The following is a 22,763-nucleotide window of genomic DNA, read 5'->3' as shown; positions in this document are numbered from 1 at the left end:
CGGGTGGCAGTGGTGACTGTCAAGGGGACCGGGGACTTTCGGGGAGGAGTCACCGGCTCCGCCAGGGGTGGGTGGAGCTTGGAGAGAGGAGATAGGATGGGTTGGGGTTTTGTGGTAGGGTTGTGGGGGCAGAGCTTGGGCGGGTGTGGGTGGAGGGACGGAAGTGGGGGCACAGGACCGAATCTCCCCGTGCCCCTCCTTTGGGTCCCTAAGCACTCCCTCCCCAGGGGCTCAAGCAGCAGCCTGGGGGGCAGAGCCCTGACTGGCCGATGATAGACGCGACAGTTCAGCTCAAGATTCTCCCCTGCCCACCCCAGCATGGCAGCAAAAAGCTGGTCGTGAAGTCAGCGTGCTGACCCAGAGTACCGAACACCCCCCCTTCCCTCCCTGCCTGCATGGGGTGTTAGGGCCTGCCAAGGGCCTGGGGCCTGCCCGCTCAGAACACCTCCACCCTGCTGGGATTCCTCTTCCCTCTTGAGGTGGCCACATCTCAGTGGCTGGCTGTTCCCTCAGCGGGAGCCAGACCCTGTGCTTAAGCTCTTCAGGTGCCATTGCGCCGGGTTCACACAACCTCAGAGAGTGAGGACAGATCATGACGCGTGTTGCAGAGGATGAGAGATGGAGTCCGGCGCTTGAGACAGCCCCGCAGGTTGTTCAGGGCCCAGCAGGTCATCAGAGTTTGTATCCAGTCCCTGGGGACCCCCTCTGCTTGCTCAGGTCCTTGGGCCAATCCCGGCACCTCTCTAGACCTCAGCATCCCCAGGAAAGAGCCGGACAGTAATGCCTACCTCCTGGCTTATCAAGGGCTGCACCCCAATGCCCAGAACAGGGCCTGCCTCCTGTCAGGGCCCCGTGAACACTTGAGGAAGGATGAAACCCTGAGAAGTACACACTCCTGTTAGGACTTCACAGTGGCAGTTGCCCGCCCATCTGGACAGAGGGTGCAGGTGGGCAGAGGGCCATCAGGTGAAGCTGACAGGAGCCCAGCTTTGGGCGCCACGTGCCCTCATTCTCCCCACCCCACCCCCCCCACCCTCTCATCCCTCTAGGCTCTGTGCTGCTTCCCCAGGTGGTGGTTTAGGTTTTCACCCCAGCCTCAGACTTCCTTCCCCAGCCCCAGCCAGCCTCCGGATGTGGTGGCAAATTCGCTACTGTACCGACCTCAGCTGCCCCCAACAGCCCTCCTAGGAGCAGCAGGGGGCTCGTCTTGAGGTCCTCATCCCCCACCCAGCCCTGCTGGTTGGGAGCCCATCTCAACCTGGGTGCCTCTGGGGCTCAGCCAGGCCTTGGCCTCTCGATGCAGCCCATGGGCGGCAGCTACCCGCTGGATGATCTTGGACAAGTCACTCTGTCTCTCTGAGGGTTCAGCTTCCTGTATGTAAACTAAATGGTAGCCACCCTTATTATTAGCTGGGGAGGAGAAATCAAGTCCAAATGGCTCCTGAAGGGGTGTTTTATGACAGGCCTGGCACATTCTAGGGCCTCAATTCATACTTGCTGAATGACTGAGCAAACCCACCCACAGCACCTGAGTGTCTGAGGTGCGCATGCCTTTATCTCAGCACATTAGAGTCACAGCCAGCAGGACTGAGCTTCTGCTGTGTTCTAGGCACACTTACACCGTCTCATTAATCCCCACAAAGACCCTCGGGGGTCAGTCCAATTGTCCCATCTGAGAGATAAGAGAAACAGGCTCACAGCGGAGAAGTCACCAACCTAAAGTTCCCCAGAGATAGACACGTGCACACTCCCCCAGGAGAACAATGTGCTTTCCGTCTGTGTGGTGGTGAGGCTGTGTGGTCCTCCCTGGTCGCTATGGTTCTTCCAGGCTCCCCTAGGCTTTTATTTGGCTCTTCACCCTTCTAAAGACTGGGGCAGAGTGGGAAGCTGACTACAGGAGGAAGGAAGCTACGCCCCTTCTGCACCGGCCCTGCGCCTGACCCTACCGGCACCGGCTGCACCAGCCCTGACACTCCAGTCTGTTCGTGGCACTTTGGCCACGGTCGTTGGAGCAAGACCTGAGGCAAGGATCTCTGTCCATCTGGAGGCCTCGGTCTTCCCACCTGTGGAATGGGCTAGGGTGTGTCGCGAGGGAGGACGGGGTGACGCTCTGGGAAGAGGCAGGCTCATTCCGGAGAGCGGACCGGACCTGACACCGTCTCCCACCCTTTCCCCTGCGGTGGGCGCCGGATGCAGGCCAGGCGAGATGGCTCCCTTCCTTAAAGGGCCAGACACCTCCTCAGCCCCGGCCTCGCGACCCGTGGTGGGGCTGAGGGTGACTTGCTCCTCCCTCACCAGCTGAGGGAAAAGTCAACTTTCCAGACAAGGGTTTGTTGGTGAGAGGAATCAGTCTATCCTCCCAGTCCTGCATCTCCCATCCTAGGTCCCCAGGCCTGAGCGGGTGAGGTGTTATCCCCAACTTGGAGGCGCGCTCAGCCCGCCCTCCTCTTCCGCCCCCAGGCTCTCATCAGGTTCCACCCTCTCTGACGTCACCAAGACCGGTGCCGATTGGTCAACTGAACTGTCACTCTGAACACTTCCTCCTGGGCCGCCGCTGCGGAGTTAAACTTTGGAGGGGGAAAAAGAGCCACCGGCTCCCTGCGCTGGGCGACTTTCCCATCCTTCCCACCCCCCGCCACCCCACTGCCGATGGTAACACCGCCTTCCCCGCGGGCCCCGACTGAGTTTTTCTCCAACTTCCGAGACCCGTGAGATTCCCTCCTTAGCACCCCGGCCCTCGGGATCCATCTGCCCATCCCCCGGGAACCCTCTGCCCATCCCCGGGCCCGCCATCGGATCCCTGGGATCCATTCGATCCCCGACTCAGAGGCTCCTGCTCTCCACCCTCAAGGTCTGGTGAATCCTCTGGCCCCCTTCTTAAATGGATCCTCTTCCTAGAGCCACTGACTTCTTGACTCCACCTGCTCCCTTTCCAATCCCCTCTCTCTCCACGAATCCTTTGGATCCTGGGCTCTTCTGATCGCTGTGACCCGGACCTACTAGCTTTCCTTCTTTGATTTCTTGGTATCTCCCAATCGCTGGCCCCCCTCCCCCAAAGCACTAGATTTCTCCTTTCTGATCATCTGTGATCCTTTAATTCCCCGGATGGGTGTCTGATCCACTGGATTCCTTTTCTCTAACTTCCCAGGGTCCCACCATCCTCGAGTTCTCTCAACCTGCCAGTCAGGGTTCTCTTCTTGGATCCCTGGGATCCCCGCTTATAAGATCCCTGGGATACTGTGACCCGAGCCTCCCTGCTCAGGCTTCTCCAGCCGGATCCCGGGGTGGGCGCCGGGCGGCGGACCCCGGGCCTCGCCCTATGGCCGCCGCCCCCTCGCATCCCGCCGGGCTCCCGGGCTCTCCCGGGCCGGGGTCACCTTCGCCTTCCGGCGGTTTGGAACTGCAGTCGCCGCCACCGCTGCTGCCCCAGGTCCCGGCCCCGGGCTCGGGGGTCTCCTTCCACATCCAGATCGGGCTGACCCGCGAGTTCGTGCTGTTGCCCGCCGCCTCTGAGCTGGCCCACGTGAAGCAGCTGGCTTGCTCCATCGTTGACCAGAAGGTGAGCACACAGGTTTCCCACCCCCCCCCACCCCCACCCCAGCTTTAGGAGATGTCTGGGAGGTGGGGGGGGGGGCGCTGGCAGAGGTGGTTTCGAACCCAGTATAAGGAAGAGGGAGAGAAGTGGACTAAGCCTTGGGCTGCTGAGGGTGCAGCATTGGCCCCCCAGTTGCCTCCTCACCCACTACCCCTTTGAGAGAGGCCTGGTCCGAGGTGGGGTGGCCCAGAGGCCTCCCCGAATTGCATGTCCCTGCATGTTGTTGTTTGCTGCAGACAGCAGGGAGGAAGGGAGGGGCCGGCCAGGTGTAGGCGCCGAGAAGGAGCAGGCGGGAGCCCCAGATGTGGGAGACCTCCCTGCCGGGGCCCACCCCAGCCTCCGACTTGGTGGAAACAGGAGAAATTGAAGCCGGGCCGGCCTGGGCGATCGGGTGACATGTGTGGGTGTGGGTGTGGGTGCACACCGGACTAACTGCCAGGGGCAAGTGAGGTCTCAGAGACCAATTTCTGCCCTCCCCCAGGCCGGAGGTGTGTGTGGAGGGGCAGGCACGCCTCTTCAGAATCCCCAGAGGTTCTGAGGCCTCTGTCCCCGCTCCTGATCAGTGTCCCCACCCTTCAGCTCTGAGGCTGGCCTGTCAACACGAGCCTTCCCCACTCCACCCCACTCTTTGCTTTGGACATCACAGTCACTGGGGTTGAGGCCTGGAGAATCTCGTCAAGGGGAAGATCATGTGGGACACAGTGCTTGAATTCTAGAATGCTGAAAGTTAGAATAGTGGGCTACTCTACTGCTGGAATTTTTGACTTTAAAAATGTTAGAATTCTACATTGTTGGAATATGCAACTGCTAGGTGACCGACTCCTCTGGTATTGAAGTGTTCAAACATTAGACCCTGAGGTGGTTGAAATACTAAAACATTAAAATGTTGGAATATTCGATCCCCATGTTGTTAGAATCCTAGAGCATTAAAATGTTAAAATTTTGGTACCCTGGGTTGTCGAAATCTTTCAGACTAAGATATTCAAATATTAGAATCTTAGTTTGGCAGATCCCTACAACATTAAAACATTAGGCTACTGCTAATCTAGGTAGTTAAAAGTCTAAACCTTATAATAATTTGTTGGAATCTAGAAATGAATCCTATCATAGGAGCATGCTGGAATCCCCAAATAGTCAAATTCTAGAATCTTCTTAGACTCCTGGGAATGGATTCTCTGGGCTTCAGAGAAAGCACGAGGAACCTGGCCAACTCTCCCATTTTACATACAAAGAAACTTAGAGAAAGACCCCCGGGGGCAGTCAGGACTGAGTCCTGGCACCTGGGGACCCTCTCCCAGCAGCAAGAACAGATTAGTTTCCTTTTGCCACCAACCCCTCTTCCCCTCAACCAGCTCCCACACCCAACTCAGCCTGCTCCTTGGGGAAATAGGCTGGGGGGAGATCAGTTGTTCCCTGGGTAAGATTCTTTATTTGCTCAAGTCCTCAGCCCACCCCCTCAGGCCTCACCCCAGTTTTCTTTTCTGCCCCCCTGTCCAGGTGTAGTAGGGCCTCTTTCCTTCCTTCCAGCGGCTCCACCTGGGTGGTTTCACTTTCTGTTCTACAGGTTTCATTTCCTGCCCCCCTCTCCCTAAGCTGGGGACCGGGGCACCTGGGTCCTTGGGGCTTTGGGTGGGGGCACCCTGCCTATCTTCCAACTCCTTGGAGCCCTAGACTTTCTGCACCCCCCCACCCCACCCTCCAACCAGGAGTCTTAAATCTCCTCCTTCCAGATTGCCCAGCCCCAGTGCTGGGCGTGGAGCCAGGTAACAGGGACAATAGATTCAGGAAGGAAACTGGTGGTTGGGGGACAAGGAGGGGGGAGGCGGGGGGTGCTGCGGGAGCAGGAGGTGGTGTGGAGATAAGGGAAGGGGTGCTCACTCAGCCGTGCCCCTCTCACTTCCAGAAGATTTTAGGTCCCTAAGATCCCAGAGCCAATCTCCCTCCCCAACTCTGGCAGGCAGCTCTCGCCCACTACACCTGGGTCTCTGGCACCCTGCCCGGCTCGGCTCGAGCTGGGTTTGGGAGGGTACTGGCAGGAAGCAAGGGGCTGCGGGGTCTCTTGAGTTTCCGGGGGAAACAGACCGCCCTGCCCCGGGAAGGTTCCAGACCGCTGCTCTGAGCTTTTCCGTCACCACGTCCCTCTCCCGCCCCCTCAGTTCCCCGAATGTGGCTTCTACGGCCTTTACGACAAGATCCTGCTCTTCAAACATGACCCCACGTCGGCCAACCTCCTGCAGTTGGTGCGCTCTGTCGGAGACATCCAGGAGGGCGACCTGGTGGAGGTGGTATTGTCGGGTGAGAGGCCGAGGCCCGCCTAGGGGCGGAGCCTCGAGCAGGGTGGGGGGGGCGGGACATCGGTAGAAGGCGGGGCGGGGTAGGCCCAGAAACTCAATTCTTCAGTTCTAAGCACTGGCAGCAAATCATTAGCCCCGCGGGAGCTCTTAAAAACTCCCGCTTCGCGGAATGGGTAGATGTGGTCCCTGCACACTGTGGAATTCGCCCCGCACTGAACGTAAATGAGCCAGAGCAACCCGGATGGATCTCACACACCTTGCTTAAGGGACAAAAGCTAAGCTAGGCATTGAATCATGCCATTTACGAAGCACAAAGACATTTACGCTATTTTGGCAGAAGCCAGGAGAGTGGGTGCCTCTGAGGAAGCTGCGGTGGGCGAGGGGGTGGGGGGCGGGTCACAGTGGTTGAAACTTCCATTTATCCATCAGGACGCTGGTGACACGGCGTAAACAGTTTGACGGTTCATGGAGCTATGTGTTTCTGATTTGACCCTTTCTAGACCTACGCGTCACCTTGATATAAAGTTCAAAATGTTTTGCTGTCTGTGTCTCCTCTCGATGACATGCTTAATTCAGTCAGATTCTGCAGCAGGAGATGAAACCCCGGGCACCTGGATTTTCAGCCAGAATCTAGCCCACCCACTGGCCATTCCCATTTGATAGATGCGCAAGCTCTCAGCACTTAGAGGAATCTTTAGCCCTTGGTTCTTTCAGAAAGGCTGAGGTGGATGGGAAGCACCTTCCTTACTCAGGCTGTGTGTCCCCCCCTGCCCCCACCTCCACCCCCACCCTGAGTGCTGCAATGCTCAGTAAAATTTGCTGGATGGATGGATGACAATTAGAAGTTTGGATTTACCTCCCTCCTGGAGTCTCACAACCCTTGGATGTTTATCTGCATCCTGGTCTCCCCCCAGACCCTAGTCTTGTTCATGTAGCTGTCTTCTTGATGCTTTCACCGGGTGCCTCCAGGCATCTCAGATATAGCCTGTCCAAGACAGAAATCTTGATTTTGCCTTCTTTTTTTTGTTGCACCACTGGGCATATGGGATCTTAGTTCCCCCACCAAGGATTGGACCCATGCCTTCTGCAGTGGAAGCGCAGTGTCTCAACCACTGGACCACCAGGGAAGTCCCCTGCCCTTCTAACCCTTCCTTTCCCACAATCTTCTCCAGCTTGGTGAAGGATATCACCATTCACACAGGTGCTCATGCCCCAAACCTTGGGTCATCCCTGACTCTTCTTTTTCTCGTACCCCTTTACTTGGTCCATCATCAGACCTACTGATTTCACCCTTAATTTACATCCTGAAGCTATTTCTTATTCTCTCCATGGATCCAAGCCGCCATCACTTCCTGCCTAGATTATTGCAGTAACACCTAAGTCAACTCATGACATTCCACTGTTGAGAATCCTCCCATGGCCCCCCAGTACCCTTGGAAGAAAAAAATGCAAACTCCTCCTCAATGTGGTCTCAAGGCTGTGCATGACCTGGCCCGTGGCAATTCCGTGAATTCATCTCTTAACACTGTCCTTCTTTCTTTCTTCCAACCATCTTGTCTGCCTTCTGTCCCTTGAAGAAGCCAAGCTCCCTCCCACCTCAGGGCCTTTGCCCTTGCTGTTTTGTTTTTGGTTTTGGCTTTTGGTGTTTTGTTTTTTTTTTAACATTTCTTTACTTATTTTGCTGCGCCAGGTCTTTTTTTCGGCTTGTGGGATCTAGTTCCCTGGACTAGATCAAACCTGGGCCTCCTGCATTGGGAATGCAGAATCTTAGCCACTGAATCACCAGGAAGTCCCTATTCTTTGTGTGTGTGTGTGTGTGTGTGTGTTTCTTGTCTCTTTCCTAAAAGAATGCTCTCTGAGAGTGGGGCGAAAAATCTCCCTTGTTCAGAGCTTTATCCTGAGTGTGTAAACAGTGCTTGGCACATAGAACCCAGTCCCCTTTCAGTTGCATAATATAAGAAAGGTAACTTAATGATAGACAAAAATTGGGGTGGGGGTAGGGAGCCCAACAAGATTTAGTCCAAAAACAAAACTTTAAAAACAATAGCTAACATATTATTGAGCATTTTCTCTGTGTCAGGCACTGTTTTAACAGGTTTCCAGGACTTCCCTGGCAGTCCAGTTGTTAGGTCTCCAAGCTCACTGCCAAGGGCCCAGGTTTAATCCCTGGTCTGGGAAGTAAAATCCCACCAGCAATGTGGTAAGGCGCAAAACAAAACAAAACAAAAAAATAAAGCTTTCCATATATTCATTTAACTCATAAAAAAGAACTGTAAGCAGATAGTATTAAGATACTGGGCACAGAGACATCCCTGGTAGTCCAGTGGCTAAGACTCTGTGCTCGCAATGCAGGAGGCCCGGGTTCGATCTCTGGTTGAGGAACTAGATCCCACATCCCACAGCTAAGATCCAGTGCAGCCAAATAAATACTTAAAAGAAAGAAAAAAGATACTGAGCCTGTTCTGTGCTAGATTCCTTCGTGGCCCAGACTCTGACCTTTTTCAGGCCTATATCCTCATGTCATCTCCTCAAGAAAGCCTTCCCTGACTACCTATTTTATTTTGGCCATGCAGCACAGCTTTCGAGGATCTCAGTTCCCCAGCCAGGGACTGATCCCCAGCCCCAGGCAGTGAAAGCACCAAGTCCTAACCACTGGACCGCCAGGGACTTCCCCTGACCACCTATTTAAAATGGTACCTCTTGCATCTTCCCTATCTAACCTCTTTGCTTAATTTTTCTCCCAAGCATTTACTGACTTCTCACTTAGTGTATATTTTATTGCTTAAAAATTTCAGAAGCAGTATGTATAGTGGCTCAGGAAGATCCCCTGGAGAAGGGAATGGCAACCCACTCTAGTATTCTTGCCTGGAGAATCCCACAGACAGAGGATCCTGGCGGGCTATGGTCCATGGGCTCGCAAAGAGTTAGACACGACTAGCAACTGACACTCTCAAGTACAGGGTTAAAAGCATGAACTCTAGAGCCACCCTGGCCTGGATCTGAATTTGAGTTCTGCACCTTGCTAACTGACCTTGGGCAGATTGCTTCACCTATCTGCGCTGTAGTCTTTTCATCTAGAAAATAGGGATAATCATGTACCTCAGTGGGCTCTTGATAAGGGTAAATTTGTTAATATTATAAAGTACTCAGCACAGTGTGGCTCGGTGGCTCAGTGGTAGAGAACCCACCTGCCAACGCAGGAGACACAGGTGTGATCCCTGGACCAGAAAGATCCCCTGGAGAAGGAAATGGCAGCCCACTCTAGTATTCTTGCCTGGGAAATCCCATGGCGGGCTACAGACTCCACAAAAGACTCTAACACAACTTAACAGCTAAACAGCAACAACAACTTAGCATAGCGCCTGGCACAGAGTAACTGCTAGATTGAGAGACTGTTAAATGAGAGTATTTCTCTTCCTTATTTTGTCAGTCTCCCTTACTAGAGGCCAGGCAGAGGTTTTGTCTGTGTTGTTCTCTGTAGTGTCCCCAGCCCCTGGAACAATATCCAGTAATTATTTGTTGAATTTCCATTTTACGGATGGGAAAAGTGAGAAACATAGGTATTTTTCTTTTGTTTTGTCTTTCTCTTTCTCTCTCTTTTTTTTACACTTCCCAGATCAAGTAGATCAGAAACTCTGAGGGTGGGACCCAAGCATTTGTATTTTCTTTTAGTTAAACATTTTAAAATTGTGATGAAATATACATAAGATAAAACTGCCATCTTAACCATTTTAAAAGTCCAGTGTTTAGCAGTGTTCATCGCACTCACATTGTTATGCAATCAACCTCCAAAACTGCTTTCAGATTGCAAAACTGGAACTCTGTACCCATTAAACAACTCCCCATTCCCCCTCCCCTCAGCTCCTGGCATAGGTACATAGGTGTTCTGGCCAGTGGTGGAGCTGGGATTTGAACCCAGGTCGAATGTAGGATGCGAGTAAATGATTGAAAGAGAGATCAAACCTTGCAGCCGGGAGGACTGTTGAGAAACCTGGGAACGCGGAGGCTGAAATGGCCACCGCTGGTCGCGGCTCAACCATGCGCCCCTCCCTGCTGCCTGCAGCTTCGGCCACTTTTGAGGACTTCCAGATCCGCCCGCATGCCCTCACCGTGCATTCGTACCGAGCGCCTGCCTTCTGCGACCATTGCGGAGAAATGCTCTTCGGCCTAGTTCGCCAGGGCCTCAAGTGTGATGGTGAGAGACCGAGGGGCTGGAGGCGGGGCCAAGAGGAAGGGCGTGGGCGCGAGGGCGGGGCCGAGGTGGAGCTCAGGACCTGGAGGTGGGGCCTAAGAGGGGGAGCTCGGAAGGCGAGGTGAGCGCCCAGAGGCAGGGCTTGGGAGAGGACCTGGAGGTGGGGCAGGAGGCTGGGCCTGGGTGGGGGCGGGATCTGGGTGGGACTCGGTTTTGGGGTGGAGGGGGGACTGGGAGGTGGAGCTCCGAGGGAGACGTAAGAGACAGAGGCTTTGGGGTAGAAAAGGGGTGATGGAGAAGAGAGCGGAACCCGTACCAGTCAGGCACCAACGGGAGAAACAGAACCTGTGGGGAGCACATATTAAGGGATTTGGGGGGAAGGAATTGGCTTCCAGGATTGTGGCCGCTGGCAACTCTGAAATCCACGGGGTGGGTCGTCAGGAAGGGCAAGCTGGAGCTCTGGCAAGAGCTGAAACGTCTTTCCACCTGGGAAATCTCAGGTTACTCTTTAAACCTTTCAACTGACTGAAACAGGCCCACCCAGATTAACTAGGATGATTTCCCTCCCTTAAAGTCAGCTGATTGTGGACTTGAATCACATCGCCAAATACTTGCATGAATGCTAAGTCGCTTCAGTCATGTCCGACTCTGCAACCCCATGGACCGTAGCCCGCCAGGCTCCTCCATCCATGGGATTCTCCAGGCAAGAATACTGAAGTGGGTTGCCATGCCCTCCTCCAAGGGATCTTCCTGACTCAGGAATCAAACCCATGTCTCCTGCGGCTCCTGCATTGCAGGCAGATTGTTTACCACTAAGCCACCAGGGAAGCCCAGGCTACAGTCTATGGGGTTGCAAAGAATTGCACATGACTGAAGCTACTGAGCAGCAACGGCAGCCCTAAATATGCTTGTGGAGGACTTCCCTGGTGGGCCAGTGGTTAAGACTCCACTCTTCCACTGCAGGGGACACAGATTCGACCCCTGGTTGGGGAAATAAGATCCTGCATGCCGCATGGCCAAAAAACAACAACAAAAAGCAAAGCATAATTAAATACACGTGACATTATTTAAGGGCTCTAGAGATAATAGCTGTATTAGGCCCACAAAAGCCAATTTAGTGCATTCAAAGCTGCTATCAATATTGCCATCGTCCACACATCGTATCCGACTCTTGATGTCTTGGTTTGCATAACCTTCATCACGGTGTGTTCCTGGTGTCATTAAGTTCTAATGGCCATTCTCCAAGTGGACTTCATTGGCCTGGCATCACAGATGATGGTCCAAGTACACATGGTTCTAAAAGAGGCCCAAATGTCTGTCCTTAATGCTAGTGACAACCTTCCTACAGGAGATTGACTCCACTTTGGTATTCGTGCTAGGAGTCAAAGATGAGTTTCTGAAATTCTGTGAAGCATGTGAGTGATTAAAGACAAATTGAGACATGGTTCCTGTGTGCGATTTGCCATCCTGGAACTCCTAGCAGTGCCAACAGCGGTCCTGAGGCTTGCATTTGCAGTTGTGACATTTTGCATTCGAGACTGTCTAGGAGGAGGAATTGCTGAGCAGGAAAGTCTGTAGCAGGCAGGCTGCCAGAAGACAGGTTTCATGAGATGTTTCAAAAGAAGTTTCCAAAGGATGGAGGAACATTTTCTTTCCTTTTTTTTTTTTTTTTAGTATTTCTTTATCTGTTTGGCTGCGCTGGATTTTAGTTGCAGCATTCCAGCTGTTAGCTGGAGCATGTGGTATCTATTTCCCTGACCAGGAATCAAACCCAGGCCCCTTGCATTGGAAAGCATGGAGTCTTAGGCAAGGGAGTCCCTGAAGGAAGATTCTTTGCTCCAGAGGGCAGTCCTGGAGTCATCTGGAATTATCAGAGATGTATGGAGAAGCATTCAGGAAGTCCAGTAGGAAATGACAAGCTGAGCCTGACTCTATCATGGTCAAGGATTAAAAATAGAAAAGAAAGAACAAAGTCACACTTCCACCTGATATGATACAACCATCCAGAGTGGGACTGAAAATGTGCTCTTTCTCCAGAAGGCAATGCCCTCATGTGATAGTCCCTTTTCTCCTTTGATATCCTGTAACTTAGATATTGGGACTCTCCAGTTTTCTCAGTGGCAAAGAATCCGCCTGCCAATGAAGGAGACGAGGGTTTAATCCCTGGGTCGGGTAGATCCCCTGGAGAAGGAAATGACAACCCACTCCAGAATTCTTGCCTTGGAAAATCCCAGGTACAGAGGAGCCTGGTAGGCTACAGTCCATGGGGTGGCAAAAGAGTCAGACACGACTTAGCAACTGAACAACAACTTACTATCATGATATAAGTGAGGTGAAGTCGCTTAGTCGTGTCCAACTCTTTGCGACCCTATGGACTGTAGCCTACCAGGCTCCTCCGTCCATGGGATTTTCCAGGCAAGAATACTGGAGTGGGTTGCCATTGCCTTCTCCAGGGGATCTTTCCCACCCAGGGATCGAACCCAGGTATCCCGCATTGTAGGCAGACGCTTTACCGTCTGAGCTACCAGGAAAGCCCATGATATAAAGCTAGTTATTATTAATATGTTATAGGATAACGGGGTAGAAGAGGGAAGAAGAAAATATTTGGTATCCGCATGTATTCATAACAAAGTAAGGAAGAAATAGTCATAACTGTGAAGTCCTCGGGGCTGCAACTAGCCACGTGGCTTTGGCTTCCTTGTCTTCCTTCTCCACTGCCTGGTCCATGTTTCCCTCGCCCTCAGCCAACACCTCACCTGCCCAGGGTGGTGGCCCAAACCTTTCTTTCTCTCTTTTCTGGCTGCCCTACGCATCTTGGAGCTTATTTTCCCAACCAGGGATTGCACGGCATCCTCAACTGCGAAAACGCAGAGTCCTAACCACAGGACTGCCAGGGAATTCCCCAGACCTTTATTCCTGCAGTCTCTCAGCCCTTAGCAGTTCTGCCTGAATTGGGTTTTGTAGTTTTCCGTTGAAGTTAATTACACTAGGAAGAGGTATCTCAAGGGATCTGCTCTATTCCAGAGCTTCAGAAAAGGAGGAGGAGGGGGTGAGCGGAGCTTTAGAGCCCGGACCCGGTAGAGGCTATGAATCTGACCGTCTGGCGCCCTCCACAGGCTGCGGACTGAATTACCACAAGCGCTGCGCCTTCAGCATCCCCAACAACTGCAGCGGGGCACGCAAGCGACGCCTGTCGTCCACATCTCTGGCCAGCAGCCACTCGGTGCGCCTGGGCACCTCTGAGTCCCTGCTCAGCATGCCTGATGAGCTGGTGAGCGGCTGGGGGAATGGAGAGGGTGAGTGGCTGGAAGGTGAGGGGGCTCCGGTGTGGGGACGGCTCACTACAGTGTCCCCTCCACTCTTGACGTCTGATAGAGCCGTAGTACCACCGAGCTCATCCCTCGCCGCCCTCCCTCGTCCTCCTCTTCATCTTCGGCCTCGTCCTACACCGGTCGCCCCATCGAGCTGGATAAGATGCTGCTGTCCAAGGTCAAGGTGCCACACACCTTCCTCATCCACAGCTACACACGGCCCACCGTCTGTCAGGCTTGCAAGAAACTCCTCAAGGGCCTCTTTCGCCAGGGCCTGCAGTGCAAAGGTCAGCAAGGGCCCCCGGGGTGGAGGTGGGGACAGAGTCAGAATCCACCCCCACCCACACACACACTCTAAGAGGCTTAGGATCTCAGCTGGGCTTGTGGCTGGAAACAAGAACCTCTGGCCTGTTCTTAAGAAGCGCAGGGTCTCAGAGGGGAGTGCCCTGAATCCTGGTGTTCTAGAACCTTTGGAATTCTGGAATCCTAGAACCTCAGTCCTTAGAAACTTGTAATCCTAGCACCTGTGAAATCTAGATTCATATGACTCTCAGCATGGAATTCTAAAACTGTAGAACTTGAGAATTCTCAAATCAGAATTGTAGAAACATGTTTCAAGACTTCTGGATCACAGGGTTCAACAGAATGAATCACAGAACCTTAGACTCAGAAATATTAAAACTCTCAAATTATAGATTCTCAGATGTCCATTGTTTTCATACCTTATTCAAGACTCCCCAGTATATTTAATTGCATTGAGCCAATTACAGCTGCATGCAACAAATTCTGGTAAATTCTCTTTTCATATCTATTCTATGACAAATATTTTCTATATCCTTGTTATGGTTTCTTAGATACACCCATCATTTAAAAGTGGGCATTTAATTTCCAAATACATGGGATTTTTAAAGCAAAAAGAAAAGATTCTCAGAATGTTACAACTTTAAAACCATAGGAAGCGAGAATCATAGAAACCTAGAAACAACACATTTGAGTTTGAAAAGTCTAGAACCATATAGCCTTGGAGGCATCCTAGAAATCTAGGATCCCAGAACTTTGAATGACCAAATTCTGGAATACCAGAAGTCTAGACCCGTAAAAAGTTAGAGCCATCCAATTCTAGGATTCATCAGAACAAGCAGATTCTAGAACCTTAGGTGTTTGGAGCTAAAGAACCATAGAAACATTAAGTTCTAGGTTAATGGGTGTACAGAATCCTAAGAATTTTGACACTCTTAGATTCTAGAGGGTTAGAAGTCTAGAATCATAGAAGTGTATCACCAAATTTAGACTCCTTAAGTCCTAGGACTGTAAAGCTATGAACACTTCATCTGGCCCTCTTCCATTTAATTGAGCCACTCCATAGTTGAGGACTTTGTCTCAAAGGCAGGATGACCAGAGTAGGATCAGTTAGCTTTCCTGCTCCACAAAGCGAGAACAGACTCTTTGAGCCTGGGGGCTAGGGGTCAAGGGTCAACCCTTACAGGTGACCTCTCCTCTCCCCCTCCCACTCATCTCCACATTTCTTGTCCTCCTACCACCAGATTGCAAGTTCAACTGTCACAAACGCTGCGCCACCCGCGTCCCTAACGACTGTCTGGGGGAGGCACTCATCAATGGAGGTAAGAAGCTAGGGGTGCTGAGTGAAAGGGCGACAGGACTGGGTGGAGGCCCCTCTGATTTCCCTGTCCCCCCAGATGTGCCCATGGAGGAGGCCACTGATTTCAGCGAGGCTGACAAGAGCTCCCTCACGGATGAGCCAGATGACTCTGGTTTCATCCCTGGCTCCCACTCGGAAAATGCTCTCCATGCCAGCGAGGAGGAGGAAGGCGAGGGGGGCAAATCTGAGAGGTACCCAGGGCCCCATCCAGCAAAGGCCCTTCCCCATCCCTACCGTGGGTTGACTTCACCCTGTACTTTTCTATTTCCCAGTTTCCTGAGACCTGTTGCAGGAGTAGCAAGCAACCCCGTGTGGTGGACGCAGGGAGAATGAGGGGAAAAGGATGGGACGTGAAACCAGGGAGGGGGTGGGGTATTCAGATCACAGTGGTCACCCCGAGTTTCCTCCTAGTGCCACCGGCTCTGGCCGCCTGGAACCTCAGAATCCCTTTCTCCCAGGTCTTTCCTATCATTAACAGAGTGATAGGCTATCAGAGCTGGACCTTGAAGCACTTAAGAAGAGAGGGCTATTGGGAGAGGCAGCCTATTTCACAGATGAGGAAATTGAGTCTCAGAGAGGCAAAGAGATGTGGCCACAGTCAGTCCAGTCCAGGTTCTCACACAGGGATCAAGAGATTGTCGGCTCTGGAGTTGCACACTTAATTTTTCTCTGCCTTCATTTCCGCACTGTAACAATAGCATGATGTGCACAGCGGCACAGAGGCTGAGCCGCTTGCTCGGTGTCACACAACTGGCTCCACGATCAGTGGGTTCAGAACTAATTACCGCTTACTGGGGGCCCACGATGTGCCAAACACTCTGTTAAGCTCCTAAGAAGGGCTTCACTTCTCACAACAACCCCTTTGGGTGGAGAAACTGAGGCACGAAGAGATTAGTACTTGCCAGGTAGCCTGACTTTGGAAACCAGCCTCTTAATGTGGGTCTCTCAAGAGTCGCCTTCCTCTTTATGGTAAATCTGGAAACACAGGCAAAAAAGTGCTGGCGAAATGGCCCCAGCTACCCAGAGATTGACTCCCACTTCCCCACCCCTCCCCCTGCTGTAGCCCCAGGCACTATGGTTATTTTCTGCTTGTAACTCCTTCTCTCTCCGACTCTCAGCTCCCTGGGGTACATCCCCCTAATGAGGGTGGTGCAGTCAGTGCGACACACAACGCGGAAATCCAGCACGACGCTTCGAGAAGGCTGGGTGGTTCATTACAGCAACAGGGATACACTGGTGAGTAGGGGCGGGGAGCCAGGTAGGTGGGGCTAGAGTTGGAGGAGGTGGGGTTTGAGGGGGCGTGGCTGGTTGGGGCTTGGAATGGGTGGAGTCATGCTGGAGGCAGAGCTAGAAGTGGGTGGCTCTAGGGGTTTGGGGGCGGGGCGGGATTTGGGGGCGGGACTAAGGCAAGGTCAGGGGTGAGGCGGGGCTAGAATTTGGCTGGGGTTCGAGTCAGAGTAGCCGTAGTATGGGGGGGCGGATGACCTCACCCTCTCAAGCGCCTCTCCCGACAGAGGAAGCGGCATTATTGGCGCCTGGACTGCAAGTGCATCACGCTCTTCCAGAACAACACGACCAACAGATACTACAAGGTGGGCCTTCTGGCTCCCAGGTCCCCCAGCGCTCTCCTCTTTGTCCGCTGTATTCTCCCTTCCTCTCTCAGTTGCTTCAGCCAAATGCCTGCGAATCACACCCTCTGCCCACCCCCTGCTTGCATGCTCCATTCCCATCAGCAAGTGTCGCCCACGTGGACGTCGTGCCCTCAGTTTGGTTTTTGGCTCCATCATGTTTCAGCTGGGGGACGCAGGCAAGTTACTCCACCTCTCTGCACCCTGCGCCTCTCACCTGTAAAGGGCGTCCAAGAAGAGTCCTTGCCTCAGGGCTGTGCCGGAATTCAAAGAGATAATCTTTGTGGAGCAATTAGTTTAGGACCAGGCGTATGTTAAGCTCCATTAAACTCCCAGTAATTTCAAGTGTGTTATCATTATTACTTTATAGTTAATTTATTGAATTCTTTCTTTGTATTTATTCATCAGTGCCTCCCATGCCAGTCCCGGGTTCCAGCGAGTCTCCTCCCCGGTCCTTGCTTCTGCCCTCGCCCTCACTGTCTTTTTCCACAGAGCAGTCAGAGGAGTCCTTTAAAGCCATTACAACCTCCCGGTGGCTCCCACTGCCCTTGGAATAAAACCCAGACACCTCACTGTTTACCTGCTCTGGAGCATCCTCCTAACCCGTCCCATGGCTGCTTTCTTCTCATCCTTCCCGTCTTCCTCAAGCCATGTTATCTAAAACACCATCCCCGTTGCAACATCTCCATCTCCTGGTTTGTTTGGTTTGGCCATGCGGCATGTGGGATCATCCCTGACCAGGGATCGAACCTGTGCCCTCTGCATTGGGAGCTCGGAGTCCTAACCACTGGACCCCCAGTAAAGTCCTGGCTCCTGCCTTTATTGGTTTCATAAGTTTCTCTTTCTCATTCTTTCCTTCTTTTCTTCCTCCCTTCTTTTGTCTTTTAACACTTGCCAAAGCATATTCTTCCTCTCCATAGACCCTCCACCTTCTCTCCTTCTCTGCCTCCCTCCTTGTCTCCTCTGTCCCATCCTCTCTCATTCACCTTCCATACACAGCTAGAGAGAAATGCTCCCTGCCTTGCACTAAACCCTTCCATGGTTCCTCAGGGCCCTGGAGACAAAGCCCAGGCTCCTGCCTGTGGCCCATTAGGCCCTGCAGAGCTGGCCCTAGCCTGATCTCCCTTTTTTATTCATCAAACCCGGCATACTTACTTTGTGCCAGGCACCATCCATGTAATGGGGATATGGCATGTCCCTTGAACACAAGCCTTTTCTGCCTCAGGACCTTTTCACATGCTTTCCCCCCAATATTCCTCCACCAGCTGGCCTCTTCTTACTTTCTGATCTCTGCTTCAATGTAAATTCCGCCAGGAGGCCTTTCTTGACCACTCCATGCAAACCAGGCTCTTCGCCACCAAACCTGGATTCTGTGTGCTCATCTAAGTAGAGAGCGCCAGGGTCTGCCCGGAGCCCTCACGCATACTCTCTCTGTCCTGCCAGGAAATTCCACTGTCCGAAATCCTCACTGTGGAGCCAGCCCAGAACTTCAGCCTCGTGCCACCAGGCACCAACCCACACTGCTTCGAGATTGTCACTGCCAATGCCACCTACTTTGTGGGAGAAACCCCCGGTGGGGCCCCAGGAGGGCCTAGTGGGCAGGGGGCCGAGACTGCCCGGGGCTGGGAAACAGCCATCCGCCAGGCCCTGATGCCTGTCATCCTCCAGGATGCACCCAGCGCCCCAGGCCACACACCCCACAGTAAGGTCCCCACTCCAGGTCCCTGGGAAGGGGGGGTCTCGGAGGGCTTAGGTGGGGCTCTGGAGAAGGGAAGAGCTAGGGAATGGCAGAGTGGAGAATGTGGCTTCTGGTCTCAGCAGAAATCAGTCTAAATCATTAAGTCCCAGACCTCGCATGTCACTTCCCCTTTCTGAGTCTTGTCCCGGGGCGAGTAAAGACTCCTTCAGGTTGTGAGTTCAGACTTTTTAATTAATGCTCCTTTGTGCCTGGCCTGTGCCAGACAGTGCTGTGGGCCCAGCTGTGACCAAAACAGCCCAGGACCTGCTTTTCTGGGACTCAGTCCCAGAAGGAAGGCAGACCTGTCCCCAGACACTGATGACTCACAGTAGGCAGGGTTGGGACAGGGGAGCAAGAGGGCTGTGGGAGCTCAGAGTGGGGTGACTAACCCAGGCTGAGTGTCCAGGAGGGCTTCCCGGAGGAGGCAACATCCAGGCTAAGACCTGGAAGTCGAGGAGGGGTGAAACAAAGAGAAAGGAAATGGGAAATCATTTCAGGCGGAGGCAAAGGATGATCAGAGTCCTGGTTTACTATGTTATGGAGCTCATAGTCCAGGGTAACTGACAGATGTTCATCTGATCTTCCTGGGAGAATGACAAGTAGGATGTAGAATATGTGCCAGAGGAATCCGGTGTGGTCCCAGGGTGACATGTGAGCTGAGACTGGGAGACGAGGAGGATTTAACCAAGTCCAGAGTGAGGGGAAGAGCATTCCTGGCAGAGGGAAGAGCAAGTGCCAAGGACTGGAGATAGGAGAGACTGTGATGTATGGGAGGCCTGGCGAGGAAGCCTGAGTGTCAGGAACGCACAACAGCAAGGGAGAGGATGAAGTCAAAGAGGCAGAGGGACCAGACACTTCCCGTTAGGCTATTTAAGGGACTTGGCCTTCCCCCTCAGGACACTGGGGAGCCATAGCAGAATTTTTTTTGATTAAAAAAATATTTATTTATTTGACTGTGCCAGGTCTTAGTTGCAGCACACAAGAGCTTTAGCTGGGGCATGGGAACTCTTAGTTGCAGCCTGTGGGATCTAGTTCCCTGACCAGGGATTGAACCCAGCCCCCTGCATTGGGAGTGTGGAGTCTTAGCTACTGGACCACCAGAGAAGTCCCCATGGCAGGGTTTTGCACAGGGGAAGGACAGAGTTAGGCTTATGCTTTGGCAAGATCCCTCTGGCTCCCCTATGGAGGGGGAATAGGAGAGATGGAGACAGGACAGGGAGACCAGGGAGGAGGCTAAGGGGCAAGGACTGAATATGCCTCAGGGAGGGGACACATGTTCAAATGGCAGAAGGGTCAGGACTTTGGAAATGTCTGGCCCTGGTTGGGTTGGAGGTGGCGCAAATTCAGGAGAAGAAGCCTGAGTCAGTTTCCTACTGAGCCCCAGTTTCCTCCTCAGTAAAATGGGATCATCACACCTCCCTTGGTGCTGAGGTCACAGAATGAAATGCTCGGTGAACTGCTTCATGACAACATATTTTGAGCTCCTCTCATTTCCTCCTCTCACTGGCCCTAGGAGGGGGGTCCTTTTCTTATTCCCGTTCTCCGGGATGAGAAAACTGAGGTTCTTAGTGAATGAGTCTAGTCTAACTACTGGCCCCAGAGGGTGGAGTTATGGGTGATCTTGAGCCTGGGGTCTCCTCAAGTCCGCCTTCCCCCTCTCCCCAGGACAAGCTTCTCTGAGCATCTCTGTGTCCAACAGCCAGATTCAAGAGAATGTGGTAAGACCCCACCCACACCCAAGGATGTGCCCTTCCCCCGCCCCCAAACCACTTCCCGGCTCTCCCACCCTCCCAGCTTCCTTGACCACCCGCCATCTCATGTGCTCCTCTGACTCTCCCTACCCCCACCCTGCAGGACATCGCCACTGTCTACCAGATCTTCCCAGATGAGGTCCTCGGCTCCGGCCAGTTTGGGGTGGTCTACGGCGGTAAGGATGTTTCAAGAGCCGACCTAGAAAGGCGTCTTGGGGGTTTCTGGGCCCCAGATTTAAAAAATTATTTACTTATTTGGCTTCCCTGGCTTATGGCACACAGGATCTTCGATCTTCACTGTGGCATGTGGGATCTAGTTCCCTGACCAGGAATTGAACCTGGGCCCCTGCACTGGGAGCTCAGAGTCTTAGCCACTGGACCACCAGGGAAGTCCTCAGACCGCCCCTTCTGATTGGCCACATGCTCATCTCCTTTTCTAGTTGATTAGGAAAGCTGGATCCTGGGGGCAGATGGTTGCAGGCTCACGTTTTCTCACTCGGAAAGGCCAGTGACTTTCTCCCGTTATTAATAGGGAAGGTAAACTCTGCCCTGATTGGCCACAGAGCTAGATGCTGGATTCTGATTGGTTACAAATCTAGTTTCTTCTGTTACAGCGCCTCAGAGCTCTGACTTTACCTTCCTTCATTCTACCCTTATTCCTAGGGGCCCCCACCCTTGACATCACTCCTGGGGGCCCCTCTGAGGCCCCTTGGTGGCCTTTCATCCACTTCTGCCCAACTCTAGCTGTGTGTCTCTAGTGGGGTCTTCCTCTTGCCAGGACTGGAAGGTCTTGCTCCTCTCATCCCCCGCCTCCCCTACCCTCTGTCCAGGGAAGCACCGGAAGACAGGCCGGGATGTGGCAGTAAAGGTCATCGACAAACTGCGTTTCCCCACCAAGCAGGAGAGCCAGCTCCGGAACGAAGTGGCCATTCTGCAGGTGAGCCCTGGAGTCTGTGTTCCCGCTCTGCCCCCATCCCCACCCTGCAAGGACTTTCCCTTCCCACTTCCTCCAGTCTGGGGGTGGTCAGGGCAGGCTTCCTAGAGGAGGCGGTATGCATGTTGAGACTGAAGGGGTGGCGCACGTATTCTGAGCAGAGAGACCAGCCTGGGCAAAGGTCTAGAGTTGAGAGGGAACACAAAGTCTTCGAGGAACTTGAAGGGGTTCAGGGTTACTAGGTGGTTTATGTGAAGCAAGGTGGTGGTAGGCGGTGAGGCTAGGGAACAGGGTGGGGTCCCAGCCTATGGGCTTTCTCCTGAGAGTACTAGGGAGCCATGGAAAGATTTTGAGCAAAGAGGGAGACAGAGTCAGATGTGTGAACTTTAGAAAGATCCCACTGGCTGCTATTGGAGGGGAGGCGGAAGGTTTGTGGGGCTGGTGCCTGGGGCCCTGGGAGGAGGCTGGGTGGGGACCTGCGTGAACAGATGGGGTTCAGCTAGGCAAGGGTTGGGGAAGAGCCAGGAGGGCGGGGATTTAAAAGATACAGATGCGCAAAGCTTCTTCCCATTTCTTCAGGCTCCCTTCCCTCTTGCTCCCTCCACCTTGGGCCTTCACCACAATTTCATGATATAAAGATCCTTCTGGACACCTGGTGGTGTGGGAAGGGTGGTCCTCTCTGGGGCTCTGGACACCCTTTCCCCTCCCCCACTGCCACCCCCGAGGGGAACGGCCCTCCAGGGACATCCTCTTATTTGTTGTCCACCCGCTCCTGTGGCTTGTCCTCTGGGGTCCCAAGCTCATGGGCGACCTGGATCCTAACCCCCACCCCTCCTCCCCACCCCACCTCACCCACCCCAGAGCCTGCGGCACCCAGGGATTGTCAATCTGGAATGTATGTTCGAGACCCCGGAGAAGGTGTTCGTGGTGATGGAGAAGCTGCACGGGGACATGCTGGAGATGATCCTCTCCAGCGAGAAGGGCCGGCTGCCTGAGCGCCTCACCAAGTTCCTCATCACCCAGGTGCGCACGCCCCGCCCACCGCCCCGCCCACCGCCCGCCTCCCCAGCCTGGCTCCCCACCTGTCCTGCAAGACGCACCTGTGCTGTGTGCCCTGAAGGGCAGGCAGACATTGGGTGAGAATCATAATCGCAGATAAGAGAAAATGTAGTAATAATGATCAGAAAAAGTGTTAGAATGATACTTTAAAAATTATAATATGATAGAACAGTAGAATAACAGTAATAGAGTAATAACTACAGATACATAATAAGTTGAAAATAATAGAGCGGTTATAATAATATTATAGAAAATAACTATAATGTTTTTTTCTTTTATTATTTTATATAATGAGTCAGGCTCGCTGGGCCTGACTTCACGAAGAAAAAGGGAAGGAGAGAGAAGCCTTTCTCTGGGGAGCTCATTCATTCATTTATTAAATGGTTCAGCAAACACAGACACTCTCTGGCCCCGTGTTGGGCAGTGTGAGGACACAGCAGTGACCTCGATAGCCCTGGGTCTGCACAGTGATCACCCAGAGTGGGTAGGGCTGAGATGGGGGTGCTGATAATGAGAATGATAAACAATGTGGTCACTAATCTTTATTGAGCCCTTACTGTATGCCAGCCACTGTTTTAGTTCATGTAATCTTCCTAGCAAC

General features: G+C 53.0%; 1 protein-coding gene across 3 annotated transcripts in view; it reads left to right on the top strand.

Moving 5' to 3' along the window:
• The first annotated feature begins 2,533 nt into the window (after window positions 1-2,533).
• Window positions 2,534-22,763, top strand: part of PRKD2 (protein kinase D2) — a 31,381-nt gene continuing 11,151 nt past the window's right edge. The window contains exons 1-15 of one of the 3 annotated variants that reach the window (XM_069549261.1): window positions 2,534-2,851; window positions 3,149-3,559; window positions 5,752-5,890; window positions 9,953-10,084; window positions 13,198-13,352; window positions 13,457-13,679; window positions 14,937-15,014; window positions 15,090-15,243; window positions 16,171-16,288; window positions 16,567-16,644; window positions 18,124-18,382; window positions 20,084-20,136; window positions 20,273-20,345; window positions 21,000-21,106; window positions 21,965-22,126. In XM_069549261.1, coding sequence (XP_069405362.1) covers window positions 3,320-3,559; window positions 5,752-5,890; window positions 9,953-10,084; window positions 13,198-13,352; window positions 13,457-13,679; window positions 14,937-15,014; window positions 15,090-15,243; window positions 16,171-16,288; window positions 16,567-16,644; window positions 18,124-18,382; window positions 20,084-20,136; window positions 20,273-20,345; window positions 21,000-21,106; window positions 21,965-22,126 — 1,971 coding nt within the window. In that variant the 5' untranslated portion in view covers window positions 2,534-2,851; window positions 3,149-3,319. The remainder of the gene's footprint in view (window positions 2,852-3,148; window positions 3,560-5,751; window positions 5,891-9,952; window positions 10,085-13,197; window positions 13,353-13,456; window positions 13,680-14,936; window positions 15,015-15,089; window positions 15,244-16,170; window positions 16,289-16,566; window positions 16,645-18,123; window positions 18,383-20,083; window positions 20,137-20,272; window positions 20,346-20,999; window positions 21,107-21,964; window positions 22,127-22,763) is intronic. The other 2 variants (XM_069549262.1, XM_069549263.1) reach the window with 2 other exon arrangements.

Source organism: Ovis canadensis, chromosome 14 (assembly GCF_042477335.2).
Source record: "Ovis canadensis isolate MfBH-ARS-UI-01 breed Bighorn chromosome 14, ARS-UI_OviCan_v2, whole genome shotgun sequence".
NCBI lineage: Eukaryota > Metazoa > Chordata > Mammalia > Artiodactyla > Bovidae > Ovis > Ovis canadensis.
This window is presented reverse-complemented; position numbering and strand designations above follow the sequence as displayed.